Source organism: Pristis pectinata, chromosome 8 (genome assembly GCF_009764475.1).
Source record: "Pristis pectinata isolate sPriPec2 chromosome 8, sPriPec2.1.pri, whole genome shotgun sequence".
NCBI lineage: Eukaryota > Metazoa > Chordata > Chondrichthyes > Rhinopristiformes > Pristidae > Pristis > Pristis pectinata.
In genome coordinates this window covers 37,602,444-37,627,862 of record NC_067412.1, presented here as the reverse complement: position 1 = coordinate 37,627,862, position 25,419 = coordinate 37,602,444, and the positions used below count along the sequence as shown (strand labels likewise).

The 25,419-nt window shown below is 40.9% G+C and overlaps 1 protein-coding gene across 2 annotated transcripts; it reads right to left on the bottom strand.

Annotated features, from left to right (window-relative positions):
* Window positions 1–1,690: 1,690 nt before the first annotated feature.
* On the bottom strand, window positions 1,691–25,216 carry palb2 (partner and localizer of BRCA2). 2 transcript variants are annotated; one of them, XM_052021722.1, is made up of 14 exons: window positions 25,084–25,216; window positions 24,941–25,000; window positions 20,291–20,390; window positions 18,093–19,820; window positions 16,906–17,253; window positions 13,933–14,486; window positions 12,333–12,422; window positions 9,725–9,886; window positions 8,472–8,557; window positions 7,600–7,758; window positions 6,854–6,970; window positions 5,673–5,760; window positions 4,335–4,492; window positions 1,691–2,686 (listed from the first exon to the last, which is right to left on the bottom strand). In XM_052021722.1, the coding sequence occupies exons 1-14, from the start codon at window positions 25,129–25,131 to the stop codon at window positions 2,461–2,463; spliced, it is 3,924 nt and encodes a 1,307-aa protein (XP_051877682.1). In that variant the 5' UTR covers window positions 25,132–25,216; the 3' UTR covers window positions 1,691–2,460. The 2 variants fall into 2 exon arrangements, with proteins under 2 accessions (XP_051877682.1, XP_051877683.1); XM_052021723.1 differs by lacking the exon at window positions 16,906–17,253 and having other exon boundaries at window positions 1,708–2,686.
* Window positions 25,217–25,419: the final 203 nt, after the last annotated feature.

Genomic DNA, 25,419 nt, shown 5'->3' with positions numbered 1-25,419 from the left:
TTGGACAGCCTAATGGAAGGAGATGTCTGCAAGTGAATATTACTGACTGGCATAGCCCAGGAGCATATGCTAAGGAACACAATGAAGCTCTGTGCAGCCGCTACAAATGCCTTATAGAGAAGAACCACAGTCTAGGGTCCTGCCAGCACTGGAGATTGAGGGACTGGGCCCTGTGCAATAAGTTTCTTTAACATAAATGGTACCGATGACTTGTAAAAAAAAATGTACTGAATTGATGCTATAATGAATGCTGAGAAAGACATATACTGTATGTATTTACAGTACATAAAACATTTGAAATAAAAAAAATAATGGGAATATAATGTCCTTTTAAATATTCAACTCATGTAAAGGAAAGGAAATTGGAGTCTGCTGTTGTTAGTGTTTTATATAGTAACTCACATTTTGGTAATTCAAAGATATGTAATAAAAAGTTAAAGAAAAATACATTTTCTAGAATTTGAACACAAATTATTTTCTCTTTATATGTACAACAGTTCCTTTTAAGATTATTGGTTCATGCAATTTCTATTTTAGATTTCAGATAAGGTTCTTGGATCTTATCCTTTATTACAACTCCTTTTATCCTTTGTATTTTGATGTTTTCCCTTTAACTTTTCATTATCAACCATACAAAGCGTTATCTCTGGTAAATAACGAACAGCAGACTCAGCCGTTAAGCTGAGAGAACAGCAAAGAAAGACTTCTACCAATACAGTGCCTATTAGAGCCGCAGAAGAGGAGTGAGTGAGACAAGTGCATCAGAAGTGCAGTCATTGTCGTTACATAGAAAACACAGCAGTAAGTTACAAACCACAAACAAGAATATAATTATAACCAGATATTTTTTCAGCTGTTGATTCTAGGATAAATATCATCCAAACACTGCAAAGAACTTCCCTGTTCTTCAAAACAGAGTTGTGTAAGAAAAATGAGTCTCACTTTATCATCAGACCTGAAAGATAGTACTCCTTCAGTTATGCCCTAGAAGTAGGATTTCAACTCACAATCTTCTGACTCAGAGGCAACATTGCTACCAAAAAATGCCACAGCTAGCAGCCAGTACCCCAACACCAGAAATGGCCCCAAAGCCGATCAACAGTTTAGTGCCTGATCAAAATCTGATATTTTGCCACACCCTTCCTCTTGAAGGTATCATGTAGTGATTGGAACCTGACACAACATACTGAAATTCCAAGATAATCCTTTCTTTATTCATAATACTTTGCAAATTTGTTTCAGTACTTGTTCTTATGAATATTGAATTGGGTTGGCAGCACTTCAGTACCTGTTGTTGTCATGGTGACATGGATTGTCCTTCAATTCCCCACATTTGACTAGGTTCTATGATGCCCTTGCAACTTTGATGTGCTGTTTCCTAATGAAAACTCTTTGGCCAGTGTTTTCCCCTTACTCAGAGCAACATGGGAGCTTTTCAGCCACTGTACATACCATTCTGTGGAACAACACTGCATGGCACTTTTGTTAGAGACAATACAATTATAAAGTTTTGATTTGACCAAAGGCATCCTACGCTGGATATATAACTGAAAATGTTAAGGCACAGAAAACCCAAACAATTATGAGAAGTTAGGGAGAATGTTAGTCAAAATGTTTCGATAGGGACTGGAAGAGTGGCTCCAGACTAGCGCACACTACATGATGGCAAGAACTCTGCTGCACAATATTTCTGCATTTGATCCCCACTTTATTGGTCAGATGATGCTTTTTATCCAGTATTTATAAAATACATAATAGAAATTAATTGTTTTTATTTATTATATACAGATTTGTGACATTATAACCTCTCATTTACCTGCTTAAACAAGTACAGTTACTCTAGTTTGGAAACAAGTGACACATGCCAACTTTTCAAAGTTCTCTCTCTGTTAATAGGAAAGGCAACAAGCCAAACAGCCACATGGAAGTAAAATGAGACTGGTTTTACTGTTAGTAGATGTGAATACAACTCAGATTTTCCAACTTTACATTATTAGCGATTCTTTCAACCAACAGTGAACAGAGAAAAATATATTCTGCTCATTTATCACCTGTCAAAACAATATACAGTGCTCACCCAGAATTGCCCTACAAGTGCATTTGGAAAGGAACAGTAGTGTCTAACTACTGCAGTTAAACACAAAGTAAATCTTCACAACTATTTAAATATAAATGTTAAATAGTTATGCATTGATGTGCACTAAACATTTTACAGAAATAGTCCAGTAACTTACAGCACACCTCTGCAGCAAAAAGGCATGTACAGAGCTCAGCAAATCAATCCAAACATTGTGGAAAAACATTGCATTCTGCACAAAACCCAGAAGTCGTTTTGTTCATGTCGAAGTCTTTTTATCCTTCAGGGCCTTGGTACTTTTCAGCCAAAAAGGAAGTAAACAGGTTTCAAATAAACAACCGATGACCCAGTTTATCCTGTATAATCTTGAGACAGCAATATATTCATTCTGTTCTGATTCCTAAGTATTTGTATATATACACAGTGCTATCGTTCTTTCTGGCCAGGAGACACAAGTCCTCCTCTGCCCAGTAAAATAGTGACCAGTCCCCACTGGTGTCAGGTTGTAGCATGGTTGAGATATGGCCAGACAGTACGTCCCAAAGTACCAGGGTTCCAGGAGTTACAATTGCTGCAATGGACTGGCCCTTCACACCTCCATCAATGTACCTGATTAAAGAAATACAATCAATGAATAGTGAGGAAAACAATATTCCTGCAAATATGTTATTGACCCAATTGAAGGAACATGTGGCTAACTTGATTCACAGAATGGTTACAGTGCAGAAGTAGGCCACTGTGTCTAAAACAGCTCTACATAACAGCAATCCAGGTGGTCCCACTCCATACAAGTTCCTTCATTTCAGATACTTAAAGCCCCTTTTGATTACTACAATTGAATCTGCCCCCACTATTAACTCTGACAATGTGTTCCAAACCTAAACTATTCATTGCATAAAAAGAGTTTCTCATATTCATTGTGGTTCTTTTGCCCATCACCTTCATTCTACAACTGCCTGATTGATAAGAACATGGTATATGGAATATAATGTGAAAGCTTGAAAGGCATTGACATTTAGAGGGCCTGTGTGTTCTTATATACATATCACTGGTACAGCAAACAATTAGAAAAACAATTGCCATGTTGGCCTTTATTGCAACAGGATTTGAGGACAAGAATTGAAACACTTTTCTCTAATTATATAGGACCCTGGGAAGAAAGCACCCAAAATATTGTGTTACAGATCTAGGTCTCCCTATCGAAGGAAGAGCTTACTCGTGATTGAGGGAGTGCAACCAAAATTCATAAGATGATTCCTGGGATGCCAGGTTTGTTTTTATGAGGAGAGGTTAACCAGATTGGGCCAATACTTCCTTGAGTTTAGAAGAACGACAGGTCGAACACATAAAATTCTTACAGGCTTGAATGTGGTAGAAACTTTCTCTGGCTGGGATGTTGTCAAGAACAAGAGGTCACAATCAAGACTGGTCATTCAAGACTGAGAAGAAATTTCTTCATGTAGACTGTACCCAAGAGGGACGTGGAGGCTCAGACTCTGAGCATATTCAAATGGGCAGATTTAAGGAATCAAGGAGAATAGGTTAGTAAGGAAAGTGGCACTGAGGTTTAAAAAAGTCAGCCATTATCTTACTGAATTACACAACAGGTGTGAGTGGCTGAATGGTCTACTTATGCTTCTGTTTCTTATATTTCTTACATAGTTGGGCGAGAGCCTGGAGGTTGCAAGAAATTGTGGGCACTCCTGTCACATGAAAGCAATTTGGCTGAATCAATTTCCCGGAGGATGGATTCAGTTAAAGTGATATATACTGATCAAAGTCGCATGGACACGCACAATTTCATTCATGTTAAAACATTGTTACAGGATACACAAACTTCTTCATCAGCTTTCTAATTGTTCTGATGATTAAGGCAGCAAGGTGGGTTAACAATACTTCAGGGAGAGAATGTAACTGATCAAGAGAGACAGAAAGCACTGACTGCACATGGAAGCCAGGTTTATCTCAATATCTGACACTGAAACAAAGTATGACACTACTCCATTTCCCATCGACACAGCTGGGAAAGCTAACCTCATAGTATACAATGCTAATCCACAAAATTGATGGGAAAATATAACTTGCAGAGAAACCCTTTCAGAAAAAGCTGCAACGTACTGTATGCATTTAACACAGTCTAATTTAATACTGTGCTTGAGAGTGGCCAATCTATGTATAGCCCAGAGATGTACTGAGCATCAGAAGGCATTTTTATATAGGAAGGTATTGATGCACATGTAGTACTGATGGACCTTACCTCCCACTGCATTCCACAGGGACTGTATATGACATGATTGGTCTATTTTTCCCATTCATAGGATTAACACCAACCATTCTCAAAACACAGATCTGTCCTCCAACCAATCCTTCGCAGGTGCCAATGTATCGATGACTGAGGAGAATGAATAATATTCCCTAAATTTCAGAAATAAAGCAATTATTAAAATATTTATTTCAGAGGGAACAGTCTGCTTTAACTCTGCAGGCTTCTTACTAATTTAGAAGCTGCATTCATGATTTAATTATTGTCCTTTCTATTTACTAACAAGCAACTCTCCAGATTATAATCCTTAAATATATGCATACTTTGTGAAATTGATAAACTGGTGATATTGATCATAACGATCTAGGACAGATATGTAACGGCAGAGATAAAATAAAACTGCAAGTGTAAAAAATCTACAGAACTGATTGTGTCTTTACTTTGAGGAGGGGTGATTGGGGAGAGAAAGACGTGCATATTTCAGGTATCAATCTTGATCAAAACATTAACTGATATTACTTTCTTTCCTCACTGATGGTAACGACTTGTACCATAAAATCCCAGCACTTGTAGTTTCAACTGCAAGTTATTTAATCAAGAAGCCAAGCAGTCAGCAGGTCCAGAGATTGTACTGCTCTCATTTGTTGGTATTCCTAACAAAGCAAGTGAAATTAAATGCTACTGGTCCAGAGTCAAATTGTACCAAGGGGGTATATCTAAGTTTTGAAACTATTAAGAGAAGCAAACATTCCATTTTCTTTTTGGAGTATTGACTTGTTTTTAATAGCAATCTTTTACCTCAAATCAGGGCTTTGGATGAAAAATCTATGTGCTCTGCTTTCAAAGTCAGCCTTGTTTAATTAAATGTAAAACTTGCTTCTAAATTCAAATAACCATCTTCTTCCTGCACAGTGCTTTATTTACTGTACCCAATATTACCTGTTCTGCATATACTCTGAAACTCACATTAATATGTCATGTGATGCTAACTTTTGGGTGCGACTGTGTCAACAGGAAATCAATTAAATTCATTTAAGTTAAGATCCTTTCGATCAATTACAATTTTCCTCCTTATCAGTTTGAACTGGATTCAGAACATAAGAGGTGAAGGCTCCTCCCTCACAAAAGGCTCCTAGTAAGAAGAGTTCTAGATTGTATACAGGTTTCTATTTAGTCCCCGGTCCCCAGCACCATTAAATCCATTTTATTACACATCCTTTCTCATTATTCTGCCACCGATGCCCTTCCTGGAAGGCAGAAATGTCACAAAGCAGTGTTCTGTGAAATAATGCCACTGCCTGTGGTTATAAAGGTAAAACTGCTGTGCCTTACAGACTGGGAATAGGCCTTCTGGCAGACAGTGCCAGGGTAGCTTTCACTTAAATGGATCTTCTTGAGCAGGTGTCCAGTCTTCAGGTTCCTAAGAGGGAAACAAAAACAATTTGGACAGTGCTTCACCCTCTGTGACACCTGAACAACATCCATTCAATAATGTCACATGATTTATTCCTGACAGAAAATAGGTAGAATGCCATTAAAATGCCTTCATTTGTTTAATAACTACTTTTATGTAATTATTTATCAAAACTTCTAGAACAGCCTCTGCAGGTTTTGCATATTTAATTTTTAAAAAATATACTGCTGCTCAACTGGCAAATGGGGCAAACTGCTTTTTTAAATGCAGTAGAACCTAATTAATGTTTCTTGGAAGTTTTGGCTGAGGAAACAAATTTCCCACCATCTATTTGAATGATGGGCATGTTCAAGGGGCACATTTTTCATATTCCTACCTCCAGGATGGCGGGGCACAGCCAGAGAAAAGGTTTACAACTTTGCTGGAGAGATCAAAAGGATACTCACAACCATGTTAACGTGAAGGCAACAAAAAGAACAACGAGGGACAGCAGCTGGGGAAGAAAGAGAGCCTGCAGGGCAGGCAGAGCAGCTGAAATTGTGTCCCAAGTATTTTACTATTTTAGGTTATGCCTGAGAGTTTTATTACTTGCAAGATATTTAAAGTAATTTCAACCAAGCCAAGAAATGAAATCAGATCAAATGGTGAAGTGAGCACAATGAGTCAGTTAAAAGAAGAAAGATTTACACATTTATGGTGCCCTTCACAGCCTTAGGGAGCTCCAAAGGCAATGGTATGTTTTTTAAAGAGCAATCCCTGTTGTAGGAAATATGACAGCCAATTTGCACACAGCAACGTAATAACCAGATAATATGTTTTTTTTAAACTGATATTGATTGAGGAATAAGTATTGGTCCCTGGCTACTAATTACAACTCACCCACTCCTCTTCCACAGGATCTTATAAATCTACCCAAGAGGGAGACAAGGCTTTGGTTTGAAACAAAGGCAATCCTGACAATGCAGGACTCTCTCAGCATTGCACTGGAACATCAGCCTAGGTTGGAGTGCTTCTGACGCACAGGCTAATGTGCTACCAGCTGAACAATGGCTCATGGTGATATTGTTGATAAAGAAACAAATGGGAATCAAGTTCTCACCAAATGACGATGTTGCTCATTATAGTTGATCCAATCAAAGCTTCCACTTGCCCTTCAACTTCGCTGAAAGCCAGAACCATCTCATTGGGTGGGACGAGTTGCATAGATTGCTCACTCCTAACCATAAAATTCAGTCAGTAAATTTGCCCGAACTTTAAAATTAACACAAAATATTTCCTCTCCTCTCTTCTTCCAAACATTCACCCAGTTCTGTATAGGTACCGTTTTCTCTATTAAGGCTCAGGAGGGGCCTCTGTGCGCATTTACCAATGCCAGACTTAGGAAATGAAAAACCCATTTAAGCTACGACTCATAAGCATGGCCTTCTATAGCCTATTTTATGCTTTGGTGACACTGCTTCCAAGTTCATCATTATACAAGCAACTTATCATAATCAAGAAGTCAGCATTATCCTAGGGAACCTTTAACACAAAGAGTAGGAGAAAAAGATGTGCAATATTTTGCTCGTTACATCTAGACTGCTTAGACATTCAAAGTGAAATCATAATGGTTAAAATCTCATGTAGGTACAGATATGCTATCTGACTGGCCTCCCATACCTCCTAGCAATTGAATCCTGAGCTGAAGACTTGAACTAATTTCACTTTGTTGTTTCATTTCTCTTGAACCCTCTTAAACTCCTACATCATTCTAATACTCTGAGCATACAGAAGCTAACACGGTCTGCTAGCTGAGGAGTTGCTGACCAAAGCAAATCAATAAAGAAGTAAAAATTAGTTTCTGACCTTCCTTCTTTGGAGAGGGTGTTCAATTCTATGCTCTGACTCTGCAGTGTGCCATAAGAGCAGACCAACCTCCTTCCAGCCAGCCCCAACACTGCATTTATATCTCCTGCTTGTAGCAGAGTGTGTTCCAAGCAGCCTCTCTCTGTAGAGCTTAATACCCTTATAAGAAGTAGAAAAACAATCCATCTTTATCATTGAGAAAGAGGAACCACCAGTCTTCATCTGAGCCGAGCATTGTACCATTCTCTTGTATTCATTATTAGAATTACAGTGACGCTGTGTGAAAATAATGGATTTATCTCTGCACAAATTACAGTGACGCTGTGTGAAAATAATGGATTTATCTCTGCACAAAATACATCTCCCTCTACTCTAAAACACTCCCAGGACAGGTACAGTATGGGCTGGTTACAAAATAAAACTCCAACTGCACTTCCCAATCAGAACTTTCTGAATTAGAAATGGAATTGCTCCTATGCTCTCTTCAGAACTGTGATAGAGATTTTCTGAGAAAATAATTTCCCCAGTGACATAACTCCACACAGATTTTATAATGAGTCACTCCAAAACCTGTTGCCAAGAGGAATTTAAGTGGGCACTTGACATCTCACCTTATATTTTCCACACTCATTTCATTAGGAAGCAACTAATCTCTGCTCAGTGCTCAAACCTTAGTTTAGTAGCTTCCAAATCCATTATGATTATGCTCCGCCACAATGTGTCAGTAGTCAGACAATTGTGGCAATGTGTCAATTTCAACAGTCTGGTTATAAGGTGTTGTGGTATATTGAAAAACTGCTGTGTTTTGCATGTGTAATTCAGTCAGCAGTGGAGCACATTTATTGTTTTGTCAGTGTTTTTTGTGGCCTTACTTTACTTCCCTTATCTCCAGGCTTCCAAAGGCCACACACAGAACGTTTACAGCATCTGGAATGGGGATGAGTTCAATTATGGGAACCTGAAAGGAAGGAGAAAGAACCAAATCAATGTTAAAACTGTAAAACCTTCAAAAATGAGCTCTCATCTTCCTCAATCTCCATACCTAAACACAGTAAAACCTGTACATGTAAGCAGTTAAACAGTTGCCAACTTGTCTCTCAAATATATCTAATTGGATAAGATACTGACTTGCACCAGGACAACATTGACTTGTAATGCAAAACCAGATTGAGATAAAGCAGCGATCTATTTGATTAGAAATTCTAGATGCACAAAGGAGTTCCTAAATTGCAGCCTCTTTGCAACAGAAAGGTATCTGGCAGAACCCTTACCAACACAGTAGGTATTTTGAGGGAAGGCAAGGTAGCAGATCTCTGGCTTCCTTTTACCTACCTTCTCAGATGACTGTGTGTGGCTCTGGTTCAAATTAGGGATATGATAGATGAGTTAGTGGCAATGATTCTGACTATGCACATGATTACCTGTCCTGCCTGCCATAGATGCCAATGGTCTGGTGATCAAAAACTGTGTGCTGAATACAAAACAAAGTCAATTTGGTTTGTCTTAAGTACTTCAGGTATAACAGGAAAGTTCATAAAAGGTGTTTGAAATGTAATAGAAGTCAAATCTGTTGGTGATTCACTGATGCTTGGGAGCTAGGGTAGGTCTGCTTTTAAACATTTCTTGCTTAATCCAGGAGGATTTCTTGCTTAATCCAGGAGTTTTGTGTGTAATCCAGAATATCTGTTATCCAGGGCATTCCTTGTTTAATCCAGGAGTTTTGTGTAATAATCCTGAGTGGCTTGGTTGTAGAAAGATAGAGATAAGATTTCTTCCAACTAAGGTTAATGGGAAGCTGGGTATAAAAGAACTTTTTTGGGAAAGAAATGAAAACAGAGTTCAGACTTTGTGATCAATAAACAATATTGGTCCAACATGCTCCAACTTTTTGTGAGAGCCCATTGTTTGCAAAAGAATTTCATTAGCTGGCTCAGTGTGCAGGTTTCCACAAATGTCACAAGAAGGAGGAAGATAAATTCAACATGATATGGGTAATTCTGAGAAGTTAAAACTTTGGAGTTAAACATTTTATTTTAAACTAACTCAATCATTCAGCATCGAATATCTAACAGCATGATCAGATTAAGCCAATTTGTAGCAATGACAAAAGGACAGACATCTTTACCTTATCAAAGGCCCAAGTACAGATGTTAGTCCACTGGTTGAGCTGCTGTGGGGCCCACAGGAACACCGCTGTTTCACAGGCACAGGCAATACACAAAGTTCTGGTCTCTTTCACTATCCAAAATACGGTGCACAAGTCAATAATGCAGGATGTGGATGGATTCTATAAATAAAATGATAACACTATTTATCCTCCCAACACTGATGAACCATTGCAAATATGTCTCATGCCAGTAATGAAGACTGATCTATAAATTCTGTTTATCAGAAGAGAGTGTCCTTTCCACAAAACATGTATTCTGTGAAAATACTGCAACATCAAGGCTAGTCGTGGCAAAAGACACTCGTGATAAAATAAAAGACACTGTTTGCTTCAAAAACTTGAGCAGAACAAATATATATTGGTACTTGTTCTGCTCAAGTTTCTGGTGCAAGCACAGTGTGTATTGCACAAACACAATGACATCAAAAGCTTGTATTACTTATGCAAAACAAAGTAACTGCTTCATCTGCCCCAGTGATGCTTCATTTCTTGGGACTTTTGTCATACCCAGGTACCCTGGAAGAAAACAGTTCCAGCCGCTTAAATCTGTCCTTGTAACTGTAGTCCTTTATCCCAGCAACGATTCTTTTAATTCTTTTCTGGACCCCCTTTAATGTCTTCACATCCTTCCTATAATGTGACAACTGGAATTGAACATAATACTCCAGTTGAAAGCTTCAGCGTAACTTCCTAGCTTGTGTACCCTATGTCTCTATTGACAAAGCCAAGATTGTGTATGGAGAGACAAGAGACTGCAGACCAGTGGCTATCTCCCCTCTATCTTTCAGTCCAGATGAAGGGTCTCGACCTGAAACTTCGACTGTCCATTTCCCTCCACAGATGTTCCCTGACCCACTGAGATCGTCCAGCTTTTTGTGAGTTGCCCAAAATTGTGTATACTATATTACCTATATTCGCAACCTATTCTTCCACTGATTTTTTTTTGCAGATAATATACCACCATAGTGGGTTGTATCTCAAATAACAATGAGTCAAAGCACAGGAAGGAGATAGAGCACCAAGTGACATGGTGTCAAGACAACAAACTTTCCTTCAATGTCATAAAAACAAAAGAGCTGGTCATTGACTTCAGGAAGTGGGGTGGTGCACATGCTCCTGTTTACATCAACAGTGCTGAGGTTGAGGGGGTTGACCGCTTCAAGTCCCTAGGAGTGAACGTCTCCAATAGCCTGTCCTGGTCCAACCATGTCGACCCCACAGCCAAGAAAGCTCACAAGCGCCTCTACTTCCTCAGGAGGCTAAAGAAATTTGGCACATCCCCTTTAACACTCACCAATTTTTATTGATGCACCACAGAAAGCATCCTATCTGGACACATCACAGCTTGGTATGGCAACTGCTCTGCCCGTGATCACAAGAAACCACAGAGAGCTCAGCACATCACGGAACCAGCCTTCCCTCCATGGATTCTGTCTACACTTCTCGCTGCCTCAGTAAAGCAGCAAACATAATCAAAGACCCTAACCACCCCGGACATTCTCTCTTCTCCCCCCTCCCACCAGGCAGAAGATACAAAAGCCTGAAAGCATGTACCACCAGGCTCAAGGACAGCTGCTATCCCGCTGTTATAAGACCAGTGAATGGTCCCCTAGTATGACAAGATGGACTCTTGACCTCACAATCTACCTCATTATGGCCTTGCACCTTATTATCTAGCTGCATAGCACTTTCTCTGTAACTGTAACATTTTATTCTGCATTGTTATTGTTTTTACCTTGAACTATCTCAAATGCACTGTTGTACTAAAGTGATCTGTATGGATGGTGTGCAAGACAAGGTTTTCATTATACCTCAGTACACATGACAATAATAAACCAACTTATTCACCAACTTATGCACACATATCCCTAGGTCTCTTTGCTCACAATATTCTTTATTTGACATAGTCACTCCTCATTTGTCTTACCAAAATTCATAACCTCCACATTTAGCTTCACCCATTATGTGTCTGCCCATTCCACCAGCCTGTTTATGTCCAAGACCTGCAGGATGCCACTATTCACCTTCTTCCAGTCTGAGACACAATCATTCACCACTATTGTCTGGTACTTGGGCAACTTTGTATTCACAATACAAAGTTCCTTTTGTGCCATGTGCAACATCTTTCCCGATAGGCCTGTTATGTGGCACCTAACCAAAAGCCTTCTGGAAGTCCATGTACATCACGTCAATTGCATTATCCTCATTAACTCTTATCTGTTACCTCATCAAAAAAAGTTCCTTCAATCTGCATTTAACAAATCTGTGCTGATTTGCCTTAATTAATTCATTTTCCTCCAGGGGAGTATTAATCCTGTCCTGGATCAATGTTTCAAAGTTTTCCACTACTGATTGTCTTGTCGTTGCTAAGCTTATCCTTATTCCCTTTTTTGAACAAGATCACCCTGGCATTGCATAGGACCTCACTGACTTAATCTAGTAAACCCAGCCTTGCAGGTCTGAACCACTTAGGTCTGTGACTATTGGGGTACTTGAGCAATGAGCCTTGCTCAGCAAAATCTGGATCATTTGATTTTTACTTCAGTGGTCATCAGTATTCACTAACCTGTATCTTGGAGATTAATTGTAACATCTGCTTTTCCAGTTTTTGCTCTAATTTCATGGTGGCAAGAGCTGGAGTCAAGATATCATCTTTCTGCAAAACAAAAATTCCCAAAGTTAGTGAAAAGATTTGGAAATCACAAAAGCTTACATTTATCAAAAAATTGTAGAACTCCCCTTTTCGGCTACAGGTAACAAAACTCTAATGGAAGCAGAAAATAACACTGCATATGCTGGTGTGCTGTTCCTCAAGCTTCCTCTGGGCATTGTTATAACAGCATAGGAAGCCAAAGACACAAATGGAGAATTAAGTGACAGGCAAATGGAAGCTCAGGGTTGTCCTTGCAGACTGAAAAGCAGTTACCCAATCTGCATTTGGTTTTTTTTAAGATAGAGGAGAGCACATTGTGAACGCCAAATGCAGTACACTAAATTGGGAGAAGGGGAAGTGAATTACACCTAGAAGTACTGTTTGGATCCTTGGAGTGGAAGCTGAAACTCTATCCTTGTTCTGGTTGGGAGAAGGGGCTGAGAGCAGAAGCCTAGGGAATAGAAGAGGCACAGATGAGAACCTTATTAACTATGATAGAGAGAAAGCCAATGGTTAAAGAAAAAAGGAAGGGTATTGAAATGGAAAGACTCGTCATAAAAGCAGATATGCCAGAGAGAGAAAAACTGGGAGAATGGAATGCTTACAGGAAGCAGGGCGAGAGGAAGTATAGTTGAAATAGCTGTGGGAGTTTGTGAGCTGGTCTCCACCCTATCATAAATACTGCCTCTGTTCTCTCCATCCCTCCTCCTCTCTGCTGTGTAAACACATTTGTTCTATCACTTTTCCAGTTATGATGAAGTGATATTGGCCTGAAACATCAGCTCAAGTCTGCTTCTCCACAAATGCTGCCTGACCTATTGAATAATTCGATCATTTTCTGTTTTTGTTACAAGTTGCTCATCAACGAGTGAATTTAAGAGTGAACCGAAGTAAATTTCACCACTTTGCATCTCAAGGAGGTCATTGGCACAACATACATGTTCTTGGTTAATGCTTTCTCCAACTTAACACATTCAGGGTAACATTCAAAATGAAGAACAGCAGCAAAAGAATACAGAGTGGCAAATTTGGCACATTAGCGAAATGTTAACTGAATTCTTCTGTTTAGGAGAGGCATTAACAATTATTGAAAAATACACCCCCTGTAGCAGAAAAATACAGTGGTGGTACAGTAGTTGAGTTGCAGGACCAATAATCCAGAGATCCAAGGTCAAATTCCACCATGTCAGGTTTGGAATTCGAATTCAATTAAGAATTTAGAAATAAATGTAAAAAAAAACAGCCACTAGTAATCCTAATGACAATGTGGTTCATTAATGTCCTTCAGAGAAGGAAATCTACCATCCTTACCTGGTCTGGCTAAATGCAACTCCAGACCCACTGATGTGGTTGACTCTTAAATCCCCTCTAAAGTGACATAGCAAGCCATTTAGTTCAAGGGCAAATAGAAATAGTCTATAAATGCTGGCTGGCAATAATGGTCAGACCCCATGGCCACAAATTGCACCACCGTATTATAACACCACACAAGCCATAACAGAAAAAAAGCTACCTCTACAATTACAGTGTCCACTTCTGAAAATTCCTCAGCACAATCATCATTTGGCATCTCTTGCTGGCTGAACATCGTCTCACATTTGTAGTTGAGATCCTCCTCATCCTGACTGTTTAAAGGTTCCCTTCCAGAGAAAACACACAGACTGCCTTCTTTTATTATTGGAGTGGGCGGAGTTAAATCTGGTTGTGATGCTTTTCCAGCAGCTGTCTGGGACCTCTGTCCACAATTCCCCACATCTTCTAGTAGGTGCAGCAATGTCCCAGTTTGAGGCGAATTCTGATTTCCATAACTGCTTTGGGAAAATACTGGAGAACACCCTGTAGAACCAGAGGCAGGAGTGAAGCCAAGTGAAGGGAAAGCAGGGCTACAGGCAGATTGGTTGTGCTGATGGTCATTCATTGCCTGTGGAGTACAGGATGGAGTAGAAAGCAGAATGCTGGAAGACAGTTTATGGCCAGATGCAGTTTTTGGAATTTGCTGAACACAAGAGTTGATGTCTTCCCCTGGCTTTTCTGGAGTCCTGGGAAGTTCCTTGCAGCATGAAGACTCTTGGTGAAAAACATGGCATGTATTAATGTCATCCATTATGAGGTTTTAGCTTCGCTTATTATTGAGCCTCAAAATAATTGACAGATATGTAGAGGAAGCACATCCATATAACCAGTTCCCCTCCACCACCACCCTCCTCCGTCTGGCGGAACTGGTACTCGCCCTTAATAACTTCTCTTTCGGCTCCTCCCACTTTCTCCAAACTAAAGGTGTAGCCATGGGTACTCGCATGGGCCCCAGCTATGCCTGCCTCTCTGTTGGCTACGTGGAATAGTCCATGTTCCAAGCCTACACCAGTAATGCCCCCCAACATTGACGAATGCATTGGGGCTGCTTCCTGCCCCCCATGCTGAGCTCGTCAATTTCATCAACTTTGCCTCCAACTTCCACCCTGCCCTCAGATTCACTTGGTCCATCTCCGACACCTCTCTCTCCTTTCTAGATCTCTCTGTCTCCATCTCTGGGGACAGATTAACTACAGACATCTTCTACAAACCCACTGACTCCCACAGATACCTCGACTACACCTCTTCCCACCCTGTCACTTGTAAGAACGCCATCCCCTTCACCCAATTCCTCTGCCTCCGCCTCATCTGTTCCCATGATGAGGCTTTCCATTCTAGGACATCAGAGATGTTCTCCTTTTTCAGTAACCAGCGTTTCCCTTCCATCACCATCAACACTACCCTTACCCGTATCTCCTCCACTTCCTACACATCTGCCTTCACCCCTTCCCCTCCACCCAACACAACAGGGACAGGGTTCCCCACAAGCCTCCACATTCAACACATCATTCTCCAAACTTCTGCCACCTCCAACGGGATCTGACCACCAGGCACGTCTTCCCCTCACTGCCTCTCTCTGCTTTCCGCAGGGACCGCTCTCTCCGCGACTCCCTTGTCTCTCCCCACTGATAACCCCCTTGCACTTATGCCTGCAACTGCACCAAATGCTACCCCTGTCCCTACACCTCCTCCCTCACCACCGTTCAGGGTCCCAGACAATCCTTCAGGGTGAGGCAGTGCTTCACTTGTGAGGCTGAGGGTGTCATTTATTGCATCCGGTGCTCCTGGTGTGGTCTCCTGTACATCGGTGAGACCCGACGCAGATTAGGTGACCGCTTCGTCAAGCACCTTCGCTCCATCTGCCACAACAGCCAGGACCTCCCGGTGGCCACCCACTTCAATTCCACATCCCACTCCCATACTGACACGTCTATCCATGGCCTCCTCTACTGCCACGTTGAGGCCAGACGCAGGTTGGAGGAACAACACCTCATATTCCGCCTTGGGATTCTCCAACCTGATGGCCTTAACATCGATTTCTCTAACTTCCGGTACCCCACCCCTTCTTTTTCTCCACCCCCCCCCCTTGTCTTCCCTTATTCCTGTGGCTCCCTTCCCCCACCTTGATGATCTGACCATCTCCTCTCCTCCACCATCCTTCATTCCAGGGTCCACTGCCCTCTCCTACCGGATACCTTCTTCAGCCCTTGGCCTCTTCTACCTATCACCTCTCAGCTTCTTACATCTTCCCCCCCCTCCCCCACCCACCTTCCCCCTCTCACCTGGACTCGCTTAGCACCTGAACACACTCATCACCTGCCTGCATGTGCTCCTCCCCCTCCCCCCTCCCCCCCCCACATCTTCTTATTCTGGCTTCTGCCCTCTTGCTTTCCAGTCCTGATGAAGGGTCTCGGCCCAAAATGTCGACTGTTTATTTCTCTCCATAGATGCTGCCTGACCCGCTGAGTTCCTCCAGCACTTTGTGTATTGCTCCAGATTCCAGCACCTGCAGAATTTCTTGTGACGTCCATACATTTACTTTGCCAATAATCGTGTAAACTTTAAGGAGTGAACTATTTCACCACTGTAGTAATATACCTGTCATTAATCCCATTGTCTCATTTATCACTACAATTGAATAATAGGGTCTTACAAAAAGCAGATTGCATACATAAATTGCCCATAATAATAGCAAGTAAAGATATCATTTTCAGCATAAGTCCAGATGTATCTTAACTAAGCACAAATGTAAATTTCAAATTTTAGTTTCTAAAGGTTGGGGGATGAACTGAATCCAACTTCAAGAGGTTCTGGAGTCTGCCATTGTCAGGAGGTGATACCAGGCTACTGGGGCTTATACAGTTTTACCATCGCAACCTATGTTGATAAATTGTCCACATTTAATGCATACAAAGAAAATCATTGTGTGGGGTGTGCTTTATGTATACTGGGCCCAATTAGCTCATCAGAATGAAGATGATGCACTGTTTGAAGTACTGCTGTCTAAGTATGTGAACATATTGGGACAGCTAACTTGGCAAACAAGGAAAGGTAAATACTGGGCATTTTAACCTCTATATACTTTGTTAGAATATTGGAAGCACTTGCCTTAGAAATTACTAAGCCATCTTACTTTGTGGGTGGGATTCCTCAAAGTTTTCTGTAGGCTCTAATACACATGCATTTTTGCAGTGTGTTGTGTCCCAAACATCCTTTTCCACCAGAGTTTTCAAATTACAGCCAACTCCATCATGTTGGGAAGGAATGCACAATTTCTTTAATGCTTCTGCTCTTAGCTTCTCTTTAAGTTGACCATACTCCTCCTCTGGAAGGTCAAAATCCTGGACTTCCTGGCTGTGAAACAATCTTTTGACAATAGGTTTTTTAACACTGAGTAATGGTTCTGAACACACTAGTGTCCTGTCTTCGAATCTCTCAGTGACCTTCCTGGAGCTTCCACGTGTTCTATGATAGCTGTTACCTATTGGGAAGACACAACTTCCATTACTTCAGCAACCCAAAGAGTTATGAGAAAACTGGCAGGCAGAAAAAGACCATTTGAGCCATCTTGTCTGCCCACAACTGTGCTGTAGTTTATCCTCAATGGGATTCCTATAATCAAACGTAAAGCAGGCAAATCATTAAATAGAGAAAGCAAATATTGAAGATAAGCACTCCATGATAAATTTTAATTTACTTATCTCTGGGAGTGTTCATGTAGCGCCCGTCATCCCACAGCGTATTGAATGAGTCTATCAATGCTTGCACTGATATCTTTTAAAGAATAGTGCAGGTCTCCAGCTTCTAATCATTTAGATTTGCAGTGTTTGTAAGAAACATAATGTCTTCAGAATTATAATGGTTCTATAAAGATCAGCAATTTTATTTTAAAAAATCTTATTGCTTATTTATTGAAGAGAACAATCACAATTGACTTTTATTTAAGGATCAAGCAGCAAACAGATCATCATAACTTGGGGGACTGATTAAATGGCAATGTGTGTGTTCAACCCCTTAGATGACGTCATGAACCATTCTATTTCCTGCTCAACTGTGGATTATTGCAATTTCTCTGGTCTTAGACACAAGGTCTGTACAGAACAATAATCACTATACTTCAAGGCTTCCAGTGACTGTGAAGTGTTTTTCAGAGATTATGCAAGGTAGTTTAGAAGTGCAAGTTCTTTTTTACCTTCTAATCAAAAATAAATGAGTTTTACATACAATTAATAAAAATGTCAGCTCTCAGAACAAACCAGTCATAAGCATTGCAGTCAAACCTATTCAAGTCCAACAAAACATAGTGCATTCAGTGCTCACCTCTTGAGAGCTTCACTCTCCTCTTGGGCTGAGAGACTGGCGACTCTGCCTTCCCTCTCTTCAAATCAATCCCTAATGGAAACGACTGCCTTGTACCATTTAAATTCTTCTTCAATGAGGTGTCAACAGAAGAATCCTGCTGAGTTTCTGGAATCATTTCCTGACTGTCGATATCACTGTTTGTACTCGATGGCTCAAGCACATTCACTGCACCTTGTACTATCAACTGATCGTTCAAGTCTTCTTTGAAATCATTGGTCTGAATTTTGTTGGACTTCTGCTGTGGTTCCACTAGTTGCTTAGCTTTGTCTTGCGATAAGCTGGAATTCTTTATGTTAAAGTTATAAGTCCCTGAAAAATTATGACTATTTGTATTAGTTACAGTATTTCCATAGAGTTTGTTAGAGTCAGGCATTGTCTGGCAAGCATTAAGTTCATTCTTCTTGCCCTCATTCTCACCCTGAACATCAGAAGATAAAGAAATCTGAACATCACTGGGAACTGTGCGGTCATTTGAATTCCTCTCCACAGACTTCTGATGAATATCAGTGAGCTGGAATTTTGTACATTCTCCTCTGCCTCTTTTTCTCCCTTTCCTTCGGTTTGATTTTGTGCTCTGGGAATCACCACTGACATTACACGAGTCTTGCAGGTCAGGCTGCAAGGAAGTTGAATTGGACCCTCTGCCATCACCCTCCTGACTATTAAAAAGTAACAAGGTTTCACAGATCTCTGCTTCACCCTTGGGGGTGCCTTCTACGGGACTGCTTTGGTCATGTGTTAACTTCCTGGGTCTTCCTTTCCCACCATTTCTGGACTTCCCCAAATGGCTATGAATCACTGCGTCCAGATCCACCTGTCGCTGACAGCTGGTCATGCGACGAGTTGTCCGAACATAGTACTCGACAGGAAAGATAAGTCCTTCAACAAGTGTACAAGACTTCAGTGGGCTGCCTCCTAGAGATCCACGCACAGTGGTACCTGCTTGCAGCTCACCTGGTTCTACTGCAACTGTCTTATCCTTAAGGTTGGATTCGGAAGTTTCACTAAGGTTCTTAGAGCAATTTGGCTTTGCTTCCTGCAGTTGAGCATCTTCAGTCAGCTCTGTTGAAGGGAAAGCTTCATTACTGCACATAGCCCCTCCTGTAGATTTGTCCTCATGACCGTAAGAATTAGAGTCACTTGCTATTCTGCCCTTGGGCATTATCACACAATGATCTTCTACTTCCTGTGTTCCATTCTTTAACAATGCTGAGTTGTCTTCAGTTTGAGGGAGTGCTTTAAGCCTTGTGTTCTCTTTAACACATCTATCAAGAGTCTGGAAGACATTGATATCTCTGTTATTAATGGGTGGATCTAGTGTTTCCATTTTTTTAATACAAGGCTCTCCATTGGCAGTCAAAGGTTCATCTGACTCACTGGTTACTTCAAACGCTCTTTTCAGTACTTCGCATGACCTCTTTTTTCTTAGTTTCACACGACTTTGAAATTCACCTTCTATCTTTGTGATGGGGTTCATTTCTTCAACTGACGGAGAGCAGGGTTGAGCTGAAGAGTCAACACTTTTGTACATGCTCATTAAAGACTCATTTGAACATTCAATGATTTCTGACACAACACTGAAGGTTATGGTAGAATTCTTTTCCTTATGTTCTTCTGCTGGGACTTGACCTTTCTTAAGCGAAGAGTCGGACCGATATGTCCCCAAAATAGGGGAATACTCATTTTCTTAAAAAGATTCAAGAAAGACACATTAGGCCCTTTCTCAAACCTTCAGAGAAACAGAATGAAACAGAGACAGATACACATCATATTGACAAAACAACCAAACGGGGAACTGGCCCAAAATTGTTAAAAGCATCGGTTAGGAAATGCAATTTAAATAATCAGCATAGGAACAGGGTTAAAGGAACAGAAAGCGAGGGTGCTCCCCTCAGTGTCTTAGCTTACAACTTCCCACCCTTAACTCAGACTTAAGCACATACAGGCACAGAATACAAAGCCAAACATATGAGAGTTGAGGAGCAGATCGACTCTACATTTTCAGTTATACAATGTGCATGTGCCCTTTAGGTCTTACACTCCTTGTGGGAATTAGGGAACTTAAGAAGATTCTTCACCAAGGCCCATTACAACTGAAATATCAACTAAAAGACACAGTCCACTCTAAAGTTCAGACCATTTTACTGTAGACCTACCCACTGTCAGCTGGGTTGTGCTTTGCTCTTCCTGCAGCCGATTCTGATGTGCAATTGTTTTTTTAACATGCTTCTGTATCCTCTCAGCTTTCTGTGCACGCTAATAGCAGAAAATAAGGGATAAATATCATAAGGCCAACAATAAATACAGTGTAGACTGAACATATTGTTCTAAAAAGCTGGCATGGACCAGTGCTCAAACATTATCCCTCTCATGATTCTCTATTTTAATGAAAATTACTGTGACAGATTTCTACTCCATAGAATAGCATTTCATCACCAAATCATTTAACATTATTGCAGAAAATGTTACAAAATATTAGCAGGCATAAACTGGGCTTACATTTTAATGCAGGACTGAAAAGAGTCTTTAAACTAAAGCCTTGTGCATCCATTCAGGTGGGCATGAGGTCCAATGGCGCTATCAGCTTTGGGCAACGTTCTTTCCTCATTCAACATCAAAAACATTTTAAAAGTTATTTTATCTAACTTTAAATGGATGCAAAGTCACCTCCTGGGTCATAAATTGTTTTGTTTTAAACGCAGATGCCAAATGAAATGTTAAGTGCATGTTCTGTTTTTCTGGAATCACTAGGCTCTCTGCTCAGAACAATGCTGGCTGACCATAGTGTACAATAATGGTGCTAAAATCAATGAAACTTGATTTAAAAAGTTACCTCACCCAAATGTAGGAATTGCTAAACAAAATAACAAAGGCTTTGCATTTACATGCTGTCTCATCACTCCAGGGACCTGGTTTCTATCCTGACCTAAGGTGCTATTTATGTGGAGTTTGTACGTTCCCTCTATTATCACCATGGGTTTCCTCCAGATTTTCTGCTTTCCTCCCACATTCCAAAGACATGCTAGTAGATTGATTGACTACTGTAACTCATCCTTTAGTGTAGATTAATGGCAAAAAGAATCAAAAGGGAGTTGATGGGAATGTGCGAGGGAGAATAAGTTACATGGATACAGGAAATAAAGAGGGGGGAATGGAACTAATGAGATTGCCTATTGTGTCAAAATTAGCTCCAAGGAAGGCAATGTTGTTGCAAGTATGACTTTCAGGTCTTGAAGTATTTTACAGTCAGTGACATAACATAGAAAACACAGCTGACAATTTGCAACAACAAGATCTCACCAACAGCAATGCTGATTGAGGCCAGGGCAGCTTAAGAGGGAAGGTGGGGCTACACTGAAAACCCATACTCTTCTTTGGAGTAATGCTATGAAGTCTTTTACGTCCTACCAAGGGTATAAATGGGTCTTGGTTTTACTGCATCATCTGAAAGATGCCACATTCAACTGTACAGTACTTCCTCAGAACTGCTTCGAGGGGCATTCTACATTTTTGTACCCATATCTTAAGGGTGGGACACAAATACACAACCCTCTAACTAAGAGGGAAGAGCACTGCCCAGCAAGCTATAGTATTCAACACTTTTTACACGATCCAATGTTGTTGGCCAATAATAACAATCAATCAATCTACATGGAGCAAGATTGTTTATGTGGAGTCCTGGACCAAATTAGCTTTTCTTCTCAAGCATGTGGCACTCACCACATATACATATGATATTACATAAAAAGCTATTTGCAGTAGCAAAGGGGTCAAAAACAATTTGAAACTGTGGTCTGCAGCATATCATTAACACAGACACATGCACAAACGTGGCCATAAGCAAAGGTGCCTTTCAGCAAGAATGCACACAGAGATGGGCTTTTGCCCATGCCTCACCTCAGAGACAACCTGATGACCCCAATCCAACAGGAGTCAAAGAGCCAACAGCATCTGGGCTGCCTTTAAGCCCATCATAACTAGCATATGTGAAGACACCCTTGGCTTCTCCAACAGAAAACACCAGGTCTGGTTTGATGAGAATGACCAGGAGATCCAGGAGCTAATTAACCACAAATACAAAGCGCTCTTGGACTGGAAGCTCCATCACACCTCATGGGAAAAGAAATGGCTCTACAGGGACTTGAAGGCCAAGGCCAAACAGAAAACCCATGACTTAGAGAACAAATGGTGGGTGGAAAGACGTTGCCTTTTTCCTACTGTAGGGATCTAAAAAATTAGATGACATAGGTTTAAGGTAATAGGGGAGAAATTTAAAGGATTTCTGAGGAGCAAATTTATTGATAAGGCCCATGGCTTATTAACAACTTTCTCAACCCGCCCTGCCACTTTCAATGATTTGCGCACACCTATCTCTAGGTCCCTCAGCTTCTGCATCCCTTTTAGAACAGTATCCTTTATTCTATGTTGACTCACCTCATTCTTCCTATCAAAATGCATCACTTCACCTTTCCCATGTTAAACTATATGTGCTCTGCATCTGCCCATTCCTCTTGCCCATTTGTATACTGCTGAAATTTATCTTTGTCCTTTTCACTGTTCACAGTCCTTTCAAGTTTAGTGTCATCTACAAAATTAGAAACTGAGCCTTCTTCTCCACAGCCCCCCCCCCCCCCCCCCCCCCCAAAGTCTAGATCATTAATATAGATCGAAGCAATGGCCCCAATACCGATCCTGGGAAAATGCTACTATTCACCTTCCTTTGGTCTAAAAAAACATTCACCATGATCCCTGTTGCCTGTTAGTTAGCGAACTATATGCTCATTCTATAAATGCCCCTTTTATGCCATGTGCTTTGGGCCTATTTTGTGGCACCCAATCAAAATTTTCTTGAAGTCCAGTTACACCAAATCAACTGCGTCACTGTCAACTCTATCTGATACCTCATTAAAAAAATTCTAACAAATTAATTGAACACAATTTGATCTGAACAAATCTGTGCTAGTTTGCCTTATTTTCCTCAAGGTGCCCATTAATCCTTCCTAGATCAGCAATTCTAAAAACTGGCCTGTGGTTACTGGGCTCACCCTTACCCCCTTTACTGAATAAGGGAATAAATATTTGCCACTCTCTAGTTCTCTGGCACCACCCACATCCAAAGAGCACCAGAATATTATGGTCACTACCCCTGTGATTTACTCCTGAGCTTCTCTCAAAATGTATCCCACTGGTCCTGGTCAGAAACCTACCTTAAAGTTCAGACAACAACTTTTCTAATCCCTCCATGCCATCAATTTTTAGATTTTCAGGGTTTCATTGACGAGAACTAGTTGTAACCCCAAATAGTTCAGAAGTTGTAAATGCAGCTGCCCAGCAATATACTTAAATAAAAACATAGGCCAACCAGGGGCAATGTGTATTTAAAGCAGACTTTGCTGCAAGGTGTGATGATATTGCCATAGACCGAGTTTGCACACGGGTGAAGATGCCTGCAACAGCTGGCAAATCTATCTCACCAGTCTCCCACATGCTCATTCACGAGTACAGGCTATCCATAAGTCAAGTTTTTGTAACCTGGGGAGGACCTGTATCCAATGTACCAACTAGCTAATATTGTCACATACACTTTTCAATAACTCTCTTATCTTAATTTTCACTCCCTCTGATCCTTTTGTAATCAGCCTGGTTCTCAATGGTATTTACAACCTGATTGTCCATACACAGCCTTTTTATGCTTTATCTTACTCTGTACCTCCTTCATCATCCAGGGAGCTCTGAATGATTTTTTTCCCCCTTCCTTTGTCCCTCATGGAAATGTACCTCAACTGTATCTGAACCATCTCTTCCTTGTTCTATAACAGTTTTGTTTGTCAACATTTGGCTTCCATTTACCTGGACCAGGTTCACTCTCAATCCATTGAAACTGGCCTTCCACCACTATTTTTTTTAAACTTTGGACTGCTTCTTCTTTTATTTTATAAAATCATGAGGGACATAGATAGGGTATATAGTCACAGTCTTATTCGCAGGGTAGAGAGGTCTAAAGCTACAGGCCATAGGTTTAAGGTGGGAGGGGAAAGTCCCAAAAGGGATCTGAAGTGCAAGTTTTTCCACACAGAGGGTGGTCGGTCAATGGAACAAGCAGCCAGAGGCAGGAATAGTTACAATGTTTACAAGACATTTGGACAGGTTCATGGAAAGGAAAGGTTTAGAGGGATATTGGTATATTGGTATATTATTGTCACTTGTACCGAGGTACGGTGAAAAACTTGTCTTGCATACCGTTCGTTATTCGTTACACAGTGCATTGAGTAGTACAGGGTAAAAACGATAACATAATACAGAGTAAAGTGTCACAGCTACAGGGAAGTGCAGTGTAGGTAGACAATAAGGTGCACGGTCATAACAAAGTAGATTGTGAGGTCGAGAGTCCATCTCATCGTCTCAGGGAACCGTTACGGGATATGGGCCAAAAGCAGGCAAACGGGACTTGCTCAGGTAGGCACAATGGTCAGCAGTGACAAGTTGGGCCAAAGGGCTCCTTCCCATGGTGTACAAATCTATGATCTTTTTCTACAGCTAACCTAGATCTTTTGATATTACGACGACTATCTTATAAATGTTCCCCAACCAAAAATTAGTACACTTGACCCACTTCATTCCACAGAAACAGATCCAGCAATGCTTCCTTCCTTGTGGGACCAGAAACATACCGCTCTAGAAAATTATCTTGGGCACAGCGCCTCCTCCTACCCCAGAGTTCGAGGATACCAGATCAGTTCTTCAAAACCCTTAGAACTGGATTAGAAGCAAGACCTCCTCGGTTCCAAGAAAGAAGTGCTATTTACCTGTAATTTATACACCGTCTTTGCATACTCTTTCTTCAGCAGGGCCAATCTCTCTTTCAGCTGGGGGGGTGAAAAGGAAGAATTAATTTCAGCCCTTTCTGTTTTGGTGCAAGTCTGATTTTGAGAGTTTGACATTACTTCACCTGCTCCCTCGTTTCCCAATTCAGGGGCTTTTTCGCGCTGTTTTCCATTATAATATGTGCCCAGCTGATACTTTTATCAACATCAACAACAAGGTTAAGAAGCACCAAGCCAGAGAGGGAACCTCAGACAACAAATGCCCCGCCACTTCTGACCAATCACCGACGGCCCCACCCTCCTCCCTCAGCCAATTGGAGGAAGAGCGAAGGAAACTGGCTGCGCCATTGATGCCTCCGCACGTCAATCATAAAAATCTCCACAGCTTTGAATTAAATTAATTATTCCAATATTGTCGGTCAGTGTTTATTTATATTGACATTGTACAAGGAAATTAAAAG

Coding starts and splice junctions, on each gene's coding strand:
- palb2 (XM_052021722.1), bottom strand. CDS start 25,131: ATGGAAAACAGCGCGAAAAAGCCCCTGAATTGGGAAACGAGGGAGCAG. Junction 14,487..16,905: donor TGAGGAATCCCACCCACAAA/GTAAGATGGCTT, acceptor TTTTTCACCAAG/AGTCTTCATGCTGCAAGGAA. Junction 9,887..12,332: donor AATTAATCTCCAAGATACAG/GTTAGTGAATAC, acceptor TTTTATTTATAG/AATCCATCCACATCCTGCAT.